A 19,547-nucleotide genomic window follows, 5' to 3' on the forward strand; every position below is an offset into this window, starting at 1 on the left:
GAGGAGGGCTTGGCACACAGCCAAGACTGTCAATCTTCCTTATCTTCTATAGCGTCAGATGATGACATTTTGGACCCACGCAAGCGCAGAATTATGTGTAGAAGAGACCAAGTAAGAACATATTACAGGAAATAAGGGAGGCCACTTGTGTTTGAGTGGGGCTCCAGTAAATAGGGCTGCTGCTATAAACAGCAGCATGTGGGTTTGGCAGTTTCGTCAGGAATCTTGTGTGCTGGACTTTGTTGTTTTTTCACGCCTTTGAAACCAAGCAGAGCAGCGTGTGTGTGTGTGTGTGTGTCTCACTTCATTGGTAGAAGAAGGGGTGTGAAGTGTCTTCACAGCTGCTAGCTAAGTACTTAATGACCTTAAGGGAAATTGTACAGACTACCCGATTGTTTTGGGAAGAGTGCTCTTTGCAATACAAAAAGAGTACTTTGTTTATTTTGACTTTTATGATAAAGAACATTGTTTTGAATTTTCAAACGTGTGTGTGTCTGAAATTTGTATCCTTGAATTTTTGGGAGGCTCCTATCAGAGAGCCCAACAGAACAGACTCCCTCTGTCCGTTTCTGTTTTCTGCTCAGCTAGGAAATCCGACAGGGGTTTTTCTCCTTCCACCCCCTTATCTAGGGGCAGCACCCAGTGGAGGAGCTGCCTGCGGAGTCCCATGCTTCCTGCTGACCTGGCAGGGCAGGGAGGGGAGCAGGTCGGCCATAAACCAGACATGTCCCCTCTTTTTTAAACCAGTGATGGTGAGACTTTTTTGGTTCGCGTGCCAAGAGGTGTGTGTGTGTGTGCTGGTATGCCTTCACCCCTTCCTGCCATGTCCCTTTCTAGCTCTGCTGCCGCTTGTGGCGAGTCGCCCCATCGTTCTGGGCATGTCCGATGGAGACCAGCGGATCTTGCCGACTACGTCTCCGCCCTGTAGGAGAAAGGGGTGTCATGTCCCTAGCAACCACAAGGGGCACAGTTTGGCAGGAAGAGCGCAAAACTCTGACTGGCTGTTACTATCTTATCAGTTCTGGTCCGTGGTACCATTCCTGTTATTAAACCTATGTTATTGCATCAAGCAGTCTGTCCCCAGCCTGGTTATTACGCTTTCCTCCTCCCCCATGCATGTGCAGCCACCCACACTGTCCCCTGCGCATGCACACAGGCCTTTCTGAAACCGGGTAAGTGAAAAAAATGCCCCAACAGGCCAACTGGAGATTTGGGAAAACACACTTCCGTTTTGCCGTTGTGCTGTTTTTTGCACTCCGGAGGGTTCAGGGGAGCTTCCTGAAGCTCCGGAGTGCACAGGCAACACAACGGACAAACTAAAAGTTCGAAAAACGCACTTCCAGTTTGCCCATTGTGCTGTTTTTTTGCACTCCAGGGCTTCAGGAAGTTTGTTTTTCCAAACCTTCGGTCTGTCTGTTGGGGGATATTTTTTTTGCCTCCGGAATCTTCCCTGAAGTGTCCAGAGGGTGAAATGGCCTTTCCCAAGGCCAAAAATCAGCTGGCTAGCACACACACGTGCACTGGTGCTGACACAAAGCCTCACATGCCCTCCAATATGGCTCCGCGTGACACCTGTGGCACACGTGCCATAGATTTGCCATCACAGCTCTAAATCATTTCTTCCCTCCCCAGTTATCTTGGACCTCAGTGACCATCATCTGCAGGTAGCAGTTGGAATGAAGGCTCATTCCAATGAAGGCTGAAGAGGAGATCCTACACATCTGTCCAGTGCCACTTTGTGAGCTTGAGCTAGGGCAGGGGTCAGCAACCTGCAGCTCAGGAGCCGCATGTGGCTCTTTTGTCCATCTGCTGTAGCTCCTTGTCGCTGGTCAGCTCCACAACCTTTCGGTTAAGACAAGAAAACAGATGCTGCACTAGTAGGAGACTCTCTGGTAGGAGAACTGGATTTGGGGTCAGCTCCAGAATTGGACAGGGTGTGTTTCCAGGTAGGACCTCTGTGGTTCTTTGAGTGTTTAAGGTTGCCGAATTCTGAGCAAGGACATAAAGCTATCTTCAGAAGATAGAAGATTTTGGGAACTTCCAGATGTGGCAATTTCTGTCCTTGATGCTCTTTGAACTTGGCCGTTTTCCTGATGTTTCATTACACAAACTAGGGAACATCATCAGTGCTAGTAAAGAGGGGGGTTGCTCTCAGTTTCTGTTCTAGTGACGTGTCAGTTCTGGGGAGAATGGTCTCGGAGGTTCTGCTGTCCAATGGCCGTGGCTTGGAACTCTTGCTACAGCTGGTAATTATTACCGGGTTTATCTTTGCTCTGGGATTTTGGCCAACTGATAACACTTGGCTAGATTTGCTTCTCCCTTTGAAAAGACTCTTTTAAGACTCTTACAATACTGAGACTTTTGTAAACATTACTTTTATTAGTTTGACAATTGGTGTGCATCTGATTATTGGGGCCAGGCACTAAGACAGAAAACTATCGTTAGGTGTTGTACCTTATGATTCTTGACAAACTTATATTTTGGTCATGACCTTTAAAGCCCTACATGGCATTGGACCAGAGTACCTCCGGAACCGCCTGCTACCGCACGAATCCCAGCAGCCAATAAGGTCCCACAGAGTTGGCCTTCTCCGGGTCCCGTTGACTAAACAATGTCATCTGGCGGGCCCCAGGGGAAGAGCCTTCTCTGTGGCGGCCCCGGCCCTCTGGAATCAACTCCCCCCAGAGATTAGAACTGCTCCCACCCTCCTTGTCTTCCATAAACTACTTAAGACCCACCTACACCGCCAGGCATGGGAGATTTGAGACACTTTTCCCCCAGGCTTATTATAATTTATGTTTGGTATGTATGTGCTGTTTGGTTTTTTAATTATGATAGGGATTTTAGGTTTTTTTAATATTAGATTTGTGCCAGTGTAATATTGTTTTTATCGTTGTTGTGAGCCACCCCGAGTCTTCGGAGAGGGGCGGCATACAAATCTAATAAATTATTATTATTATTATTATTATTATTATTATTATTATTATTATTATTATTATTATTTTCTTTTATGTACACTGAGCGCATAGGCACCAAGAGAAATTCCTAGTGTGTCCAATCACACTTGGCCAATAAAGAACTCTATTCTATTCTGTGTTATGCTATTCTATGCTATGCTATTCTGTCACTCATCTCAGTCTGCAAGGCTACTCAGGAGGTGCAGCCAGGCTAAGGGAAGGCGCCCATCTTAGCAGAGTAAGCCGGACATCCCCACCCAATTGGCCAATGGGCCACCCCAAGGAAGAGACGGCCCCTCTTTTGTTTCTCCATTTTATTGTCCACCAAAGTTTGCTCAGAGGCATAATACTGTCAACCGTGACACTGAGCGCAGGAGCCCCACCGGGAAACCGCAGCACCCCCCACTCAGTAAAAAGCACAGTGTGTTGGACGATGGCAGCTGCTGAGTCGCTAACAGTGCTCACACACATACACACACACAGCCACACAAGGTTGCCCATCTCCTGGCTGAGGCCAACGGGGAGAGTTTTAAATAAGAAAACTAGATCCGTGTTTCTCAACGTTGGCTGGCTGGGGAATCAGGGGAGTTAAAAGTTGTCCAGGTTAAGAAACACTGATCTAAATGCTTCCTATTGGCTGGAAAGCACACTCGCCTGCAACACAGACACACCCTCGCAAGGAGTTGGGGGGGGGGCGTCCGATCTCTCCCTTCTCATGATCTGGCCCCCACCTATAAATCCACCCCCTCCCACCCCGAGGGGCAGCCAGATCACAAAGGCGCAGTCCTCATGCTAACGTCAAAGTTTATATATACATTATTCACATCCTTTGTTACCCAGCCAGTTAAATAACTATTGCAGTTACATAGTGTTGAACATGAGCTATGAGATGGGGGTCAGTCTGATAAGGTGCTTATTAAAAAATAATAATACTAGTCATAAAATGAGGGCAGGAAGAAGAGTGAGAGTGAGTCCGCAGGGCTGGCACCCCCAGCCTGGCTCCTTGTGTTGCCCTCAAGTCCGTAGAGGGGCAGAATTCGCCCGGGGTTCTTCCAATCTAACGTAGCCTGGAGCTGGGCCATCGCTGCACCTGTCCTTTGGCATCCCCATCTACAGAACCTCTGCAGAACGAAAAGGAAGGGAAAGATCCAGTTTTGGTCACAGCACTACAAAAAAGACATTGAGACTTCTAGAGCAGTGATGGGGAACTTTTTTTTCCTTGAGTGCCAGGAGAGCATGGGCATGCAATGTTGCACATGTACGAGTGCCCACACCCATAATTCAATGCCTGGGGAGGGCGAAAACAGCTCCCCCTGCCCCCCGGAGACCCTCTGGAGGCCGGAAACGACCTGTTTTCCAACTTCTGGTGGGCCCAGTAGGCTTGTGTTTCACCCTCCCCAGGCTCCAAATGCTTCCCTAGAGCCTGGGGAGGGTAAAAAACAACCTCTCCCATCCCGCGTCCCCCCGGAGGCTCTCTGGAAGTCAAAAACGCTCTCCCAGAGCCTCAGTGCAAGCCAAAAATCAGCCGGCCGGCACACCCATACCTGTTGGAGCTGAGCTAGGTGCAAGGGCTCGCATGCCAGCAGATATGGCTCCGCGTGCCCCTGTGGCACCCGTGCGATAGATTCGCAATCACTGCTCTAGAGAAATTTTAAAAAATTCATTTTAAATTTAGTAATTGAATCTTTATCTATATTCTTCTTCAAACCAATCATAAAATTTCACCCAGACAATATAGAATTCCGAGTCCTCTTTTCTGTTTTGTGGATTGTGACAAAAGTAATCAACAGCTTCTACAAACCTAGTTCCTGGTGAAATGCTCTGATTTTGACTTTGCCATCCATCTCAACAGTGGATGCTTTCCAATTGCTGAGCAGACTTATTGGGCCTTAGCTAGACCACACCTGGAGTACTCCATCCAGTTTTGGTCACCACACTACAAAAAAGACATTGACATTCTAGAGAGAGAGAGCAACCAGCGACCAATAAGGTCCCACAGAATGGGCCTTCTCCAGGTCCCGTCAACAAAACAATGTTGTTTGGCGAGGCCCAGGGGAAAAGCCTTCTCTGTGGCGGCCCCGGCCCTCTGGAACCAACTCCCCCCAGAGATTAGAATTGCCCCCACCCTCCTTGCCTTTCGTAAGCTCCTTAAAACCCACCTCTGCTGTCAGGCATGGGGGAACTGAGATATTCTTTCCCCCTAGGCCTTTACAATTCTATGCATGCTATGTTTGTTTGTAGGGATGTTTGGTTTTACAATAACTTTAAAATGGTTCTAGCACTTAATGACAGTCGCTTGGGCAACCAGCATGGATTCACGACAGCTGCCAGGATGCTGGGGATCACATGATCACCATTGGCAACCTTTCCAGCCAGCTTCCGACAAGCATAGTCAACAGAAAAGCTGGATTCACTTAAGGATGGTGTGATTCATTGAACAATGGCTTAAAATTTGGTAATAAAAGGTCGTAAAACCGGGCATGACTCACTTCACCCGCCACCTTTCTTAGCCATGGAAATTCCCAGTCCCTATTGTGGTTGTAACGCCAAAGAGTTCCGTACTGGGCTGAGTTTGCCCCTGATTCCTGTTGTGTGTGCTCCCTGCCGTTGGAAAGCTCAGTTTCAGAGGGGGAAGGTGAAATGGAACCTGTCAATTTACCTGCTTTAGGAGATGAACAGAATTTTAGTGAAGGTGAAGTTGAAATGGGGGAGCAGCTTTTGAGTGAAAGCCTGCAAACAGATGTGTCTTCAGACAGTTCCAGCTGTGAGGATTTGAGATGGATTGAGCCAAAATTCAGAAGGCAGCAGAAAAGGTCAGAAACGTTAGTGGGAAGAAATTTTGAGATGCATTTTACAGCGTAGTCAATTAATTAATTAATTACATCATGCCGGAATTGGACAGAAGCAGTAGCTGCTTATGTCAATCTGACATCCAGCCAACATGGAATCCTGCCTGGGAGTTCCGGGATGTGAGTTATTGCCTTCTTATTACCTTTCTAATCAGCAGAAACCAGTCAAATAATTAAGGAATGCCTTCTAGCAGTCAGTGAAGCAATTATAAAGATAAATGATCTAGTTTATCATGGGAAAAATCAAAAGTAATTCTGCTGCATCACAGAATTGTATTGTACTAGAATGAAGTAGAGGAAATAAATAGAAGTGTTACTGTTTGAACATTAAGTGTCTGAGAAGCAAATTATTCAACTATCATCTGACTAGCCTGAATCAGAATGGTTGTGGCCCCTGGTATGTGGACCCTCGCTCCTGGGAGTCTGCAGTTCATCCACCAGAAGGTGCTCCTTGCTGGAGAACTGGAGGATGCCTTACCTGTGACCTGTGGCGCCTTGGCCACTGCCTTGTTGAGGAAGGGCTCCTTGTTGGCAAAAGGCAGGATGGGCTCATCAGCCACGCTTAGCCCAGACCCTGCAGGGTGCTCACGTCCGCTAGACTCCTGGGGAGAGGGGAAGCCGTTCTCATGCTTGCTGGACTGCAGGCCATTCACCAGGGCCAGGGTGGGGTTGATGGGGGAGCTGCAGTGGAAAAGAGAGGTGGAGGGAGAGAGAAGGTGAAGGTCACAGCATCACAAACGTCCCTCAGGGAGACGGGAAGGGAGACAAAGGTGGGCAGAAGGGAGGACATCCTGGAGAGACCTTTGCAGGTATCCACACAAAAACCCCCATTGTTTTAGCCCCAAGAGTTCTTCCCAGCATTATTAGCGTAAGGAATTTTAACCTGGCCTTGGGAAGGTAGGAACAAAGAGGGGAAGAAGGAGGGAAGAAGCCAATCAGGAGGAACTTGGAGCAAGCAATTGTTAGTACTATGTACATTAACTGGTTGGGTTTGGTAATACATAAAACAAACTAACAATGTATGCTTAAATGTATTGAAACATTATAGCTTTAAGAGTTAGTGTTGTGGATTGGCCATAAGAGGGAGCCAGAGATGTGATTTTCTCTCTCTGTCTCTCTCTGAATCTCACTGCTACTTCTCTGTGATTGCTGTTGTAAGTAATTTGTAAGCTGAACAAGTAAGACTTATAATATTGTTAATGCATAGAGAGTTACTGACTGATTTAACTGTGTACATGACTGGACTGTTCAACGTGACTAAGATATTTGCCAAAATAAATAATATTTTATACACTTTAATGTATCTGGTTTGTATGACTGAACCATTACTCATATGTCTGGACTGTCAGCTGTTCCTTTGTGCACCTGCATCTTTGACAACTCAGAGATCACTCTGCACACCCCTTAACACCGTGCGGCCTTCCTGAGTTCCCTTTTCACTGGCAGAGGCTTGCAGGAGGTCACGGCAGCCAAAAATGAACCTTGGGAGCCTATTTTTGCTGGCAGAGTGTTCAGCCTACCACCGGTGCCTCCGACAGGAGTGATGCCGAGCTGCCCATGCCCACCCTGCTCACGCCCACCCCACCCCTCGAAGGTCAAACACAACCCTGATGTGGGCCTCAATGAAATTGAGTTTGACACCCCTGGCCTAGACTATGACATGTGACGCTCCACTTGAGGGAGACGTTTTATCTTGGTATACCAAGAAAGAAGGGGATGCTGGGAAGGTGCCTGCCATGGCTTTCCTGTCATGTTCCGACCTGCTTTTCCCACTCTTTATATACCTGTGCTGCAGGCCCTCTGGACTCAGCCCTTTGCGACCGGCTGGGCTTGGGGGTTGCATCTCGGGCAGCTCTTCTTCCTTGGGGAGACTTCCAAGGTATTTCTTACCATCTGAAAATGGAAAATAACCTTCTGTCAAGCACCCTAGAGCAGTGATGACTAACCCTTTTGTTATTTTATGCCGAAAACAACAACAAAAGTGCACGCTCCCTCCTGCGTTCTCCCATCTCTGTGCATGCGACTTCCCCCGCTCATTTTGGGCCTGAGCAAACTGGGAGCATTTCACCCCTGAACTGGTGCCTGGTGACCAAAAATTGGGGGCCACTGCCCTAGAGGCCCAGAAACCTAGAACCTCCTCCTCCCCCCAAAAAGAAAGCTGGATTTCTCAATGGCACCCAAAATGAATCTCTATTCATCCACGGTGCGTTCTATGCATTGAGTTCATTTAAAAAGGAGAGAAATAGGTAGTCCTCAATGTATGACCACATCTACAGTCAGAATTTCCATTGCTAAGCAAGATGGTTATTAACTGAGTCACAACTGATTTTTTTTGCCATAGTTGTTAAGTGAAACATTGGTGTTAAACGAATCGGGCATTAAGCGAATCCAGTTTCTCTGTTGACTTTGCTTGTCGGAAACCAGCTGAGAAGGTCACAAATGGTGACCCTGGGGGTTGCTGCAATCATGGTGGTAAATAGTCTTCGGAGAGGGGCGGCATACAAAAATAATAAATTATTATTTTTATTTTTATTATTATTATCTTTATCATTATCATTATGTGCTAGCTGCCAAGCACTGAACAGTATATTTAAAAGGAAGCCGAACGGGATTCTCACCAGGACTCATTCCATCCTCTTGCTTCTCTTCCTTGCCATTCACCATCTTCTTGTCCTCTTTTTTCTGCAAAAAAGGAGTGGGATATACATTAGGTGAGAAGGGAGTAGGTCTTCAACCAGTATGTTGGCAGAAGAAGCCCTCCATGCTTGCTATCTTCTTATAGAAGGAAGGAAGACTCACAAATGAAAGCAAATACATTGGTCCCAGGATAATGTTGGGTCGGTTACGGGTGACCAGAGATTCTGACTTCTGAGCTTTTGGACTCATGCTGGAACCCATCCTTGGGGAAATTCTCTCTCCTAGAATGTGTGCTTTGGACTACAGTGGTACCTCGACATACGAGTTTAATTCGTTCCAGACCCGAGCTCATAAGTCGATCAACTCGCATCTCGAACGAATGCCTTTAGACTTTGTTTTTCGCGCCGAGATAACTGGAAGCAAGGAGATTCTTGCGCCACCTTCGGCTCCTATCCCGAACTTGAGCTCGGGTATCGAACAGAAATTTCGCTCGTGTCGCAGCTCATAACTTGGAATACTCGCATGTGGAGCAGCTCGTATCTAGAGGTACTACTGTGCATAAATCCAGGGATAAAATCGTTGGAGAACCGGTAGCAGAAAATTTTGAGTAGTTTGGAGAACCAGCAAACATTACTTCTGAATTGCCCCAGGAGAGGGGAGAGAATGGGGATTTTGCAGTATCCTTCCCCCAGGAGTGGGGAGGGAATGCAAATTTTGCAGTATCCTTCCCCTGCCACACTCACCAAGTCACGCCCACAGAACCAATAGGGAAAAATTTTGAATTTCACCCCTGCATAAATGTCAGAAAAGTAATTCTCCTGTGACTGGTCCCGGTGACTGATCCGGTTTGGAAGGAAGACTGTCCATTTTTTCTGGGCATCTGCAAAACCCTGAGAGGTGGGATTCCAGAAACTCAATGTTGTCTTATGATAAGAGGGACACAGCAGAAGAGATGGATCCAAAACATCTGTGAGGCAGCTGTGCGTCAAGGTTTAAGAGTTGTGGCAGGCTGAATGGTGCTCCTGGTTCATTCAGAAGAAGGGCTGCCATGTGCTTCCTCTCCTGGGAGGCATCACCCTATCTAAGGCCAGGAAGAGCAGGTCATTTGTTGGAAAAGACCAGGAAAATTAATCACCTTTGAATCAGCTCCCTCGGCTTTTCGTGTCCGTTTCATGATCTCTTCCAGGCGCTGCAAGGAGGGGAAAAAAAGATGAACAGGTGGTCACAAAATATCCCTGCTCAACTGCAAAAGTTTGCTGCCTCATCAGTCACAGCAGGAGGGGGGAAGTCTGATTTATAAAACGGTTAAATTATTTTGGGCATTATTTGGATGTTTCGTTATGGCGTAAGGATGCAAGACCAGGAGTCTCGCGAGTAGATAGATAGGTACCATGTTAAATGGCATTTTCATGGGGACATGAAAAGATCCCCTAACTGGGTGTCCCCTGGGTGAATGGTGATGTCACTGGCTAATCCACTCAACCTGAAAGTGCTTTGATGCTCCTAACATACCTACTAGTAGGAGTAGTACCATAGTAGTTACAAGTTTGAGGAAGGGATTTGGAAAGTTAATGTCTTTGGATTCCTCTCCAGATCAGAAATCCAAGGAGCCTTTTGCAGCTCCGAACACTGGAAGGTTGGTCCAGCATGCCTGAGTGTATGAGGTCTGTTGCTGCCATGCGATGAGGTGAGTTCCCGTCGCCTTAAACCTGGTCCCTTTGTACCAGTCCTGCCTTCTACACTTGGTTCGGCTAACCAGAATCTCATCTTAGCATCTGAGCTACAAGTTGTGGGGAGCACAGAGGTTAGGATGCTGACCTGACGATTGGCCAGTGTGTTTGAGACATGATTGCTGCTGTGTGATGGGGTGAACACCCGTCGCTTGCTCCAGCTCCTGCTGATCAAGCAGTTCAAAAGTGGGCAACCATGAATAGATAGATAGGTACTAATTTGGTGGGCAGTTTCATGGGGATATGAAAAGATTCCCTAACTGGGCATCCTCTGGGCAACAGTGATGTCACTCTCAACCTGAAAGTTCTTTGATGCTCCTAACATATCTACGAGTAGGAGTAGTTGCAAGTTTTGAGGAAGGGATTTGGAAATGTTGCACTCCTCTGCAGACCAGAAATCCAAGGAGCAATGAAAGGCTGGTCCAGGATGAAACTGAGCCTACCAGAGCTTGGATTAACCAAAAACTTGGTTTTTCCTTCCCCAGATCGTAGTCTTCAACTTAGTGCTTGGGAGCAGGGCCGCCGATAGACGGGTACTACAGGGAGCGCGCTACCGGGCCCCGGGCAAATTGGGGCCCGCAGTCAGCGGCTCCTTGCACTGAGCTCCCGCTCGCAGCTGTCCCCTGGCTCCTGCTCGATGCCACGGTTTTCGGCGCTGTCCTGCTGGGCCCCAAAGACGGAAGGCAGGAAGAAGGAGAGCTCCATTCTTCTCGCCTTTTTCCCGCCTTCCGTCTTTGGGGCACAGCAGGACAGCGCCGAAAACCGCGGCATCGAGCAGAAGCCGGGGGACAGCTGCGAGCGGGAGCCCCAGGAGGGAAGTACCGGCAGCGCCCTGCCCAGCTGAAGCTTCACTGGCGTCGGCGGCAAATGTCCTTTGTGGCCCGGTGGGAGGGGGGGCTGCAGCGGCCGCAGGCAGTCGCAGGGAGATGGCGGCGACGAGAGGGAGCTCCAGCTGGGCTGGGGGTTCGGGGGGGCCATGAACGCCGCCCGGAGCCAATGGCTTCTTTTGGGCTTACTTGAATTCCTGCTGCTGGTAAGCGCGCGCGGGTGGCCGGGTGGGAAGGGCGAGGCGCGAGGGGGAGGCAAGTGGAGAAGCGGAGAGAGAGAGAAGTGGACCAAAAGAAAGAAAAGGGAAAGAGAGGGAGGGAAAGAGAAATGGAGAGGAAGGAAGGAGGGAGGGAGGGGAGGGAGGGAGAGAAGGAAAGAAGAGAAAGGAGGGTAGAAAGAGAGGGAGAGAGAGAGGAGAGAGAAAGGAAGAGGAGAGATAGAAAGGAAGAGAGAGAAAGAAAGAGGGATAGAAAGAGAGAGAGAGTGAGAGATGCTCAGTGAGCCTTTCTTTGAAGTTGCCTTTCTTTCTTTCTTTCTTTTTTTCTTTCTTTCTCTCTTTCTCTTTCTCTCTTGCTCTCTTGCTCTTTCATTCTTTTTTCTTTCTCTTTCTTTCTTTCTCTTTCTTTCTCTCCTTCCTTCCCTCCTTCCATTTCTTTCATTCCCCCTCTCTATTTTTATTTCTCTTTCATTCTTTCTTTCTCTCTTTCTTGCTTTCTTTCTTGCTCTTTTTCTTTCTCTCTTTTACCTTCCCTTCCTCTATTTCTTCTTTTCTTTCTCCTTCCTACCTTCTTCCCTCCCTCCCTCCCTTCAGTCCTTCCTCTCTTACTCTCCCCTTTCATAAGTTTCCTTGCTTCCTTCCTCTGTTCCTGTCCCTTCCCCCTTTCTTTCTTTCCTTCCTTCCTTCCTCCCTCCATTTCTTGCTTTCCTTCTCCTTCCTCCCTTGTTTCCTCCCTCATTCCCTTCTTTCACTCCTTCTTCTCTTACTCTCCCCTTTCACACCTTTCCTTGCTTTCTTTGCACCCTTCCTCTGTTCCTGTCCCTTCCCTCTTTCCTTCCTTCCTTCCCACCCTCCGTCCATTCATTCACCCATTCCTCTCTTGATCGCCCCTTTTACCATTCCTTCCTTCCTTCCGATGTGGGCCTGGGCCAGCAGAGTAGTTTGCTTTTGCACCCCGTCTCGAGCTCCCTTGGTGCCAACCCGGCCCTCCCCACTTCAGAGAGAAGGGGGAGAAAGAGAGAGAGAGAAAGAGAGAGAGATAAAAAGAGAAAGATAGAGGGAGGGAGAGAAAGAGATAGAAAGAGACAAAGAGAGGGGGAGAGAAAGAGAGAGAGAAAGAGAGAAAGGGAGATAAAAGAGAAAAAAGAGAGAAAGAGAGATAAAAAGAGGAAGAGAAAGAGAGAGGGGGAGGGAGAGAAAGAGAAAGAGAAAGAAAGAGAGAAGGGGAGAGAGGGAGAGAAAGAGGTAGAGAAAGTGAAAGAGAGAGGGAGGGAGAGAAAGAGATAGAAAGAGAAAGAGAGAGGTTGGGAGAGAGAAAAAAGAGAGAAAGATATAAAGAGAAAGAGAGAGAAAGGGAGAGAAAAAGAGAAAAAGAGAGAGAAAGGGAGAGAAAAAGAGAAAAAGAAAGAAAAGTAGAGAGAGAAAGAGAGACAAAAAGAGAGGGAGAGAAAGAGAGAAAGAGAGAGAGAGATAGAAAAGCAGGTGGGGGGGCACACCTATTTTGCCAGCCCTCGGATGGGCCATAGGGATCCGGTGTATGTGGAGGGAGAGGTCCCCAGCTTCTGTTCTGCAGAGGGGAAGCCAAAGCCCCCGCATGGGTTATGCAGAGTGCCAGTGTTTGGGGCAAGGTGGGAGGTGGGGTCTTCCTTAACCCCCATTTCTTTGGTGGGGCTAAGAGGCCTGCCCAGCAGGGCTGATGTGTTGCGGAAGGTCTTGTCAAGGGAGACCAGTGGAGCCCCCCCCCCGCTCCCATCCCCAGGGAAGGGGGTTCTGGCATCACTGCCACTGGCTTTGGAAAGAAGCCCCTGGCCTCTTCAGGGGGTGGAGGGAGGGGTCCATAGCACAGGGCTGGACAATGGCTGAAGACAGTTGACTGCAGCTTTCAGAATTCCTCAGCCAGGAATATGAAGAAGACAGTTTGAAAATTTAAAAGGGAAGGAAGGAAGGAAGGAAGGAGGGAGGGAGGGAGGGAGGAGGGAGGGAAAAGAAAAAGAAGAGAAAAAAGGAAAGAAATAAAAAGAAGAAAGAAAGAAAGAAAGAAAGAGGAAGGAAGGAAGGGAAAAAAAACCAAAAGAGAAAAAAGAAAGAAAAAGGGAAGGAAGGAAGGAAGGAAGGAAGGAAGGAAGGAAGGAAGAAGGGAGGGGGACCCCAGACACTTAGGCTGTATGGGGCCCCAAAATTCCTGATGGCGGCCCTGCTTGGGAGAGCAGTATCGTGGACTGGTTGAAGACCCCAACTCTCACTTTCTTGGCCCGCAGCAGAAGCACTATAACATTAGCCGGCAATGGCAAGTAGCAAGGTAAGCAGAATGATCTGAAGGGGTTCAAATGTAATCCAGAACAGAGGTCTCCAACCCTGACAACTTTAAGACTTGTGGACTTCAACTCCCAGAATTCCTCAGCCAAAGCTCCCAGAATTGGGCTGAGGAACTCTGGGAGTAGAAGTCCACAAATCTTAAAGTTGCCAAGCTTGGAGACCCCTGTACTAGACCATTCTGCAAATTTTTTTTTTTCAAATCTGAAAGGTTCACCCAGGCAAAATGTAGGGGCGAGCTCTTCCAAACCTTCAGAATTTCCATCACCAAAGCAAGATGGTTGTTAAGTGAATTGCACTCAATTGTATGATCCATGGTTTTTAAGCAAATCACTGCCGTTGCTAAGTGAATCATGAAATCATTAAGCAACTCCGGCTTTTCTCATTGATTTTGCTTGTCAGAAACCTGTATAAGGTACAGTGGTATCTCTACTTAAGAACTTAATTCGTTCCGAGACCAGGTTCTTAAGTAGAAAAGTTTGTAAGTAGAAGCCATTTTTTCCCATAGGAATCAACGTAAAAGCAAATAATGTGTGCAAACCCATTAGGAAAGAAATAAAAGCTTGGAATTTGGGTGGGAGGAGGAAGAGGAAGAAGAGGAGGAGGAGGACAGTCGCTGCCGAAGGAAGAAGGTGAGGGGAATCAAAGAAATCCAAAACTTTAAGGCTTAAAAAAAAAAGGGACTCTGAGGTAGCGAAGAGGAGCACACACCTCCCGTACATCCAGCGCGAGGCTGCCTCCCATACACTGCACCAGAGACAGAAACCCAGGGGGAATGGCAGGAAACTGGCTGGGCCTTCATGCCGCTCTCAAATTTCCTGGGAAATTTTTTTGGGCTTGGGTTCTTAAGTAGAAAATGGTTCTTAAGAAGAGGCAAAAAAATCTTGAACACCCAGTTCTTATCTAGAAAAGTTCTTAAGTAGAGGTACCACCGTACTGGCTTGCTGGCTTGACTTATTTATTTTACTTCTATGCCGCCCAATCCCCAAGGACTCAGGGGGCCTTACAACAGTATAAAAATTACAAAGGCAGTAAAAAGAAGTCAAACTAAACTATAAAATCTTAATTAAAAAACATAATCCTATTAACATGTATGCTTTGGAAGCAAATCCCCAAGCGGCCTTTCTTCTGTACGGAATAAAACTATTATAGAGTTTTATTCTGTTTTATTTATAGAGTCCCTAGGAAGTGAGCCGGCGTGGTGCAGCAGGTAGAATGCTGTACTGCAGGCCACTGAAGATGACTGTAGATCTGTAAGTCAGCGGTTCAAATCTCATCACCGGCTCAAGGTTGACTCAGCCTTCCATCCTTCCGAGGTGGGTCAAATGAGGACGCGGATTGTGGGGACAATAGCCTAGATCTGTTAAAAAGTGCTATTGCTAACATGTTGTAAGCCGCCCTGAGTCTAAGGAGAAGGGCGGCATAAAAATCGAATAAATAAATAAATAATGAATGAATGAATGAATGGAGATGTCCACATCTTGCATGATTCATTGCCGCAGCACTGCAGGTGCAGCCAACCAGGGATGCTGGGCGGCAGCCTTTACTAGCGATTCTGCGCAGAAACATCCTGGGCAAGTGGGCGGAGCCTCCCAACCGCCAGCATTACGGGTTCTAAGAACCGGGAGCAACCCACCTCTGATTCCGGGGTGTGTGTGTGTGTGCAACCCTCTTACCTTCTTCCTCTCCAGCCGTTCTTGTTCTTCTCTCTGGAAATGTTTTTCTCGTTCCACTCGCTGGCGTTCAGCCTCTTCCCGGGCCCGGGCCTCGGCTTCCTCCTTCTGCCAGGAAAGAGAGGAGAGGTGAGCCCCCGCAACCCTCACCCCCGTTTCCAGCTTCTGCAGAAGGCCCAGGAGAGGGAGTGGGACTTCCTGAGTCAGACACCCACTCCATAGGAGCGGGGTATTTGTGTCTGACTCAGAAAGTCCCACTTCCTTTCCTGGGCCTTCTGCAGAAGCTAGTTTACTGGTTTTCTTTGAAATAAATATTCTAAAACATTTAATCTACTGATGCCTCAATTGATGTAATTTTATTGGTTTCCATTTTTGTAAGTTACCAGTAGTCATTGCATTTTCCACCCTCGACTTATACTCGAGTCAATAAATTTTCCCAATTTTGGGGGCAAAAGTAGGTGCCTCGACTTACAATCGGGTCGACTTATACTTGAGTATACGGTGTTCCCTCGATTTTCGTGGGGGATGCGTTCCGAGACCACCCGTGAAAGTCGAATTTCCACGAAGTAAAGATGCGGAAGTAAATACACTAGTTTTTGCTATGAACAGTATCACAAGCCTTCCCTTAACACTTTAAACCCCTAAATTACAATTTCCCATTCCCTTAGCAACCATTTAGATTATTACTCACCATGTTTATATATTAAAGTTTATTTAAAAAAATATTTATTAAAGGCGGACGAAGGTTTGGTGATGACATATGACATCATCGGTCGGGAAAAACCGTGGTATAGGGGAAAAAACTGCAAAGTATTTTTTAATGAATATTTTTGAAAAACCGTGGTATAGGCTTTTCGTGAAGTTCGAACCCGCAAAAATCGAGGGAACACTGTATATGGTATAAATAAATAATAAAATCCCCATTTCCTCCCGATCAGCTGGGACTCGGGAGGCAGAGAATAGTTGGGGGGTGGGGCCAGTCGGAGGTGGTAGTTCTCCAGAACCACTCAAAATTTCCACTACTGGTTCTCTGGAACCGGCCAGAACCTGCTGAATCCCACCTCTGGTTAGGACCAATGCCCCCAAGTCACAACACACCTGCTTCTGCAGCCGTTCTTGTTCCTCCTGCTCCGCCTGGGCCCGTTCCTGGGCTTCCTGCTCCTCCTGGCGGGCCAGCTCCTCCTCCTGCCTGGCCAGCTCAACCTGCTGCTGCAGGCGGTCTCTGGCTTCTTGCTGAGCCCGCTCCTCCGCTTGGCGTCTGCCGGGGGAACAAGAGTCAATGTTGAAGCATAAACCACAACAATGAAGACGGGAAAACACCCGCTAAAGGCATTTTAGCCTGCTCCGGAAGCAATACGCTTGCATTCCAGAAGCTAAACTCAGATCATGCAAAGAGAAAATAAAACTCTGCATGTGTTCCATGTTGGCATCTTGTTTTACCCATTCTCGGTTGAGTAGCTCATCACTTCCCTAAGGCAGGGGTCCCCAATCCTGGCAGCTTTTAAGACTTAGAATTCCCAGAATTCTGGGAATTGAAGTCTACAAGTTCTTTCTTTTTTGGAGAAAAGTTTTTTATTTTCCTTTTTCCTCCATACGCACATTTTATTTTATTTATTTATTTATTGGATTTGTATGGCGCCCCTCTCCGGAGACTCAGGGCGGCTAACACCAGTAATAAAACAATGTACAATAATAATCCAATAAATACTAAACATGATTAAAAAACCCATTAATATAAAAAAACCAAACATACATACAGACATACCATACATGAAATTGTAAGGGCCTAGGGGGAAAGAGTATCTCAATTCCCCCATGCCTGGCGGCAGAGGTGGGTTTTAAGTAGCTTACGCAAGGAGGGTGGGGGCAGTTCTAATCTAATTCTACATAATATCATATACCGTCAATACCATACAATATGAAAAGCGTATATCAATCACCACATATAATCAGTAATAGTTCTTCATTCCATATCTATTTGCTTTCGGTATGCATCATTTACCTCCTTTTCTAATTTCGTCATCCAGATAACAATTATTTTCTATTTAAATTTGCTATTAATATATCTTCCTGTGTTTAATAAAATATTTTTGCTTCTTAAATCTAGGCCGTAATATCTCCTTCTCGTCTTTGTTTACTTTCTTAGTAACTAAAAACCATCCTCCAATAGTAGATCCACATGTTTAATATTCAATTTGTACCTTCTTTTAAAAATAACTTGAATTTGTATCTTTTCTAGTGGGGAGCAAGCTCCGAAATCCATCTTTAGTTTTTATTCCATTCTCTTAAACTATCTTATTTTGGTGGCATAAAATAACTAATTCTAAATCTCACCCGAATCCAAATAATATTCATCTTCAAGGTTACATATCTTTGTGTTCCTTATACCATTTGTTTTGCTAATAATGAATCGTTCTCCTAACAATCCAAAAAATATTTATCATTTTAAGCTTAATCACAAGTCTTAAAGTTGCCAAGGGTGGAGTCACCTGCCCACCAGTGAAATCTATCTTCCCTACCGGTTCAGAAGCGCCTGATTTGCCACTGTCGCACACACTATTTCACCCTCTGCGCATGTGCAAAAGTTAAAAAAACAGCGATGTTCCGGTAGGTGGGTTGAACCTCACCCTGCCACCGCTGCCATTTCTCTGAACCACCGGCAGCTGCTGCTACCAGTTTGCCAGTACTGGGCCGAAGCAGTAGCACTTCACCCCTGCCCTAAGGGTGGAAACACTCGACCTAAAATGAGATGGGATGGCAGTCTGGCTGGTCACTTGAAGGCTCATTGTGCCCAACTCTCCAAGCGGGGTGGTGGTGGAAATAGCATCCATGAGGGCTAGAAACCTTGCTTCATCTCCACTGGAAAACTCACCGCTCCAGCTCCTCTTGCTCCTTCCGTTCCTGTTCCTCCCTCTCCCGCTGTTCCCGCGCTTGCCGCCGTTTCTCAGACAGCAATCGAGCTGCTTCTTCTCGGTCTGTGGTGCCGGCCATCGGTTTGCCTGGCGTTGAGGGAGGAGGTGGCGGCATCGGGCTGGCAGCCCCCGAGGGGGCAGTGACTTCTATAGAAAGGCAAACACAGGTTTAGGCCGTTTCCTCCACTTGCCCATCAGTATCTCCACCCAGGCAGTTGTAGCTTGGCTTGATTGGAATTAGGCTCTGGGACGGTTAAGGCAACCCAGTGATGGTTTCTTCAGTGATTTTTGAATAATCACCAGGGCTGCACTCACACAATGCTCTTAAGCTGAGGCTAAGTTATTGCTAAACTAAGAGCCCCTCCCCTCAAATTGGGCCAGATTATTACGGGACTGTCTTCTGCCTCACGTGTCCCAGCGACCGGTCAGGTTTCACAGAGTTGGTCTTCTCTGGGTTCCATCAGCCAAACAATGCCGACTGGCGGATCCGCAGGGAAGAGCCTTCTCTGTTGTGGCCCTGATCCTTTGGAACCAATTCTCCCCCAAGGTTCATACTGCCCCCCCCATGCTCCTCGCCTTCTGAAAAGTGTTAAAAACACTTGCCAGCAGGCCGGGGGCCGCTCCAGCCAGTAGTACGAATGAGGAATGATTGATTGCTTTACATTAGGTTTTATGTCTACTTTTCTTAATGTTTTAATTGTATTGTACAATTTTATCTTTGTTTATATTTTATCCTGTAAGCCGCCCTGAGTCTGCGAGAAGGGTGGCCTGTAAATCAATCAATCAATCAATCAATCAATCAATCAATCAATCAATCAAACAAACAAACAAACAAACAAACAAACAAACAAACCAAGACCAGACCAAGACCTTGGCTACTGCCAAGGGGGCATTTTTGAAGAGGCAACTGGACTTTTTGGTTTTTCTTTGAAGACATTTCACGTCTCATCCAAGAGCTCTAGAGATGATTAGCAAAATGGTCTATAAAAGACAAACCAGAAAGTCCAGTTGCCTCTTGAAAAAGCCCCTTTGGGACCACCATGACCGGGATGACTGAGAATCTCCACAAATACTATCCAAGCTAAACAAAAGGCACCTGAGCTTCACCTGAGATAGTTTAGGAGGCTGCTCTGCATGCAGTCCATCTCAGTTTACTTTGCAGAGTGGATATTATAATAATGTCCCCACGAGACAGGCCAGGTTGGGAAACAGAACCTATGAGGACTTTTGAAACTTGATTATCACATAATATAATAACACTCAACTTGCATAGCTCTCAAGTTGCCATAAGCAGGAGGGGGGGGGGAAAGAGCTGACGGAGTGGCTGATTGTACTAACTGAAAGCACATTCTACCATTGTTACTTTTACTGATTGTGTTCTGGGTTACCGGAGTCAGCAGGAGGGGGGTGGGTTTCTCTGCCTGCCAACAT

The 19,547-nt window shown here is 47.0% G+C and overlaps 1 protein-coding gene across 7 annotated transcripts in view; it reads right to left on the reverse strand.

The window, feature by feature from the left end:
- Nucleotides 1-3,256: 3,256 nt before the first annotated feature.
- MAP7D1 (MAP7 domain containing 1) overlaps nucleotides 3,257-19,547 on the reverse strand; it is a 110,260-nt gene continuing 93,969 nt past the window's right edge. For all 7 annotated transcript variants that reach the window (XM_070763720.1, XM_070763715.1, XM_070763716.1 and 4 more), the window contains 8 exons: nucleotides 18,077-18,263; nucleotides 16,303-16,462; nucleotides 15,208-15,312; nucleotides 9,579-9,632; nucleotides 8,425-8,488; nucleotides 7,591-7,699; nucleotides 6,285-6,487; nucleotides 3,257-4,078 (listed from right to left, as the gene is read on the reverse strand). In XM_070763720.1, the coding sequence (XP_070619821.1) occupies nucleotides 4,068-4,078; nucleotides 6,285-6,487; nucleotides 7,591-7,699; nucleotides 8,425-8,488; nucleotides 9,579-9,632; nucleotides 15,208-15,312; nucleotides 16,303-16,462; nucleotides 18,077-18,263 (893 nt within the window). In that variant the 3' untranslated portion in view covers nucleotides 3,257-4,067. The remainder of the gene's footprint in view (nucleotides 4,079-6,284; nucleotides 6,488-7,590; nucleotides 7,700-8,424; nucleotides 8,489-9,578; nucleotides 9,633-15,207; nucleotides 15,313-16,302; nucleotides 16,463-18,076; nucleotides 18,264-19,547) is intronic.

This window comes from Erythrolamprus reginae, chromosome 11 (genome assembly GCF_031021105.1).
Source record: "Erythrolamprus reginae isolate rEryReg1 chromosome 11, rEryReg1.hap1, whole genome shotgun sequence".
Lineage (NCBI taxonomy): Eukaryota > Metazoa > Chordata > Lepidosauria > Squamata > Dipsadidae > Erythrolamprus > Erythrolamprus reginae.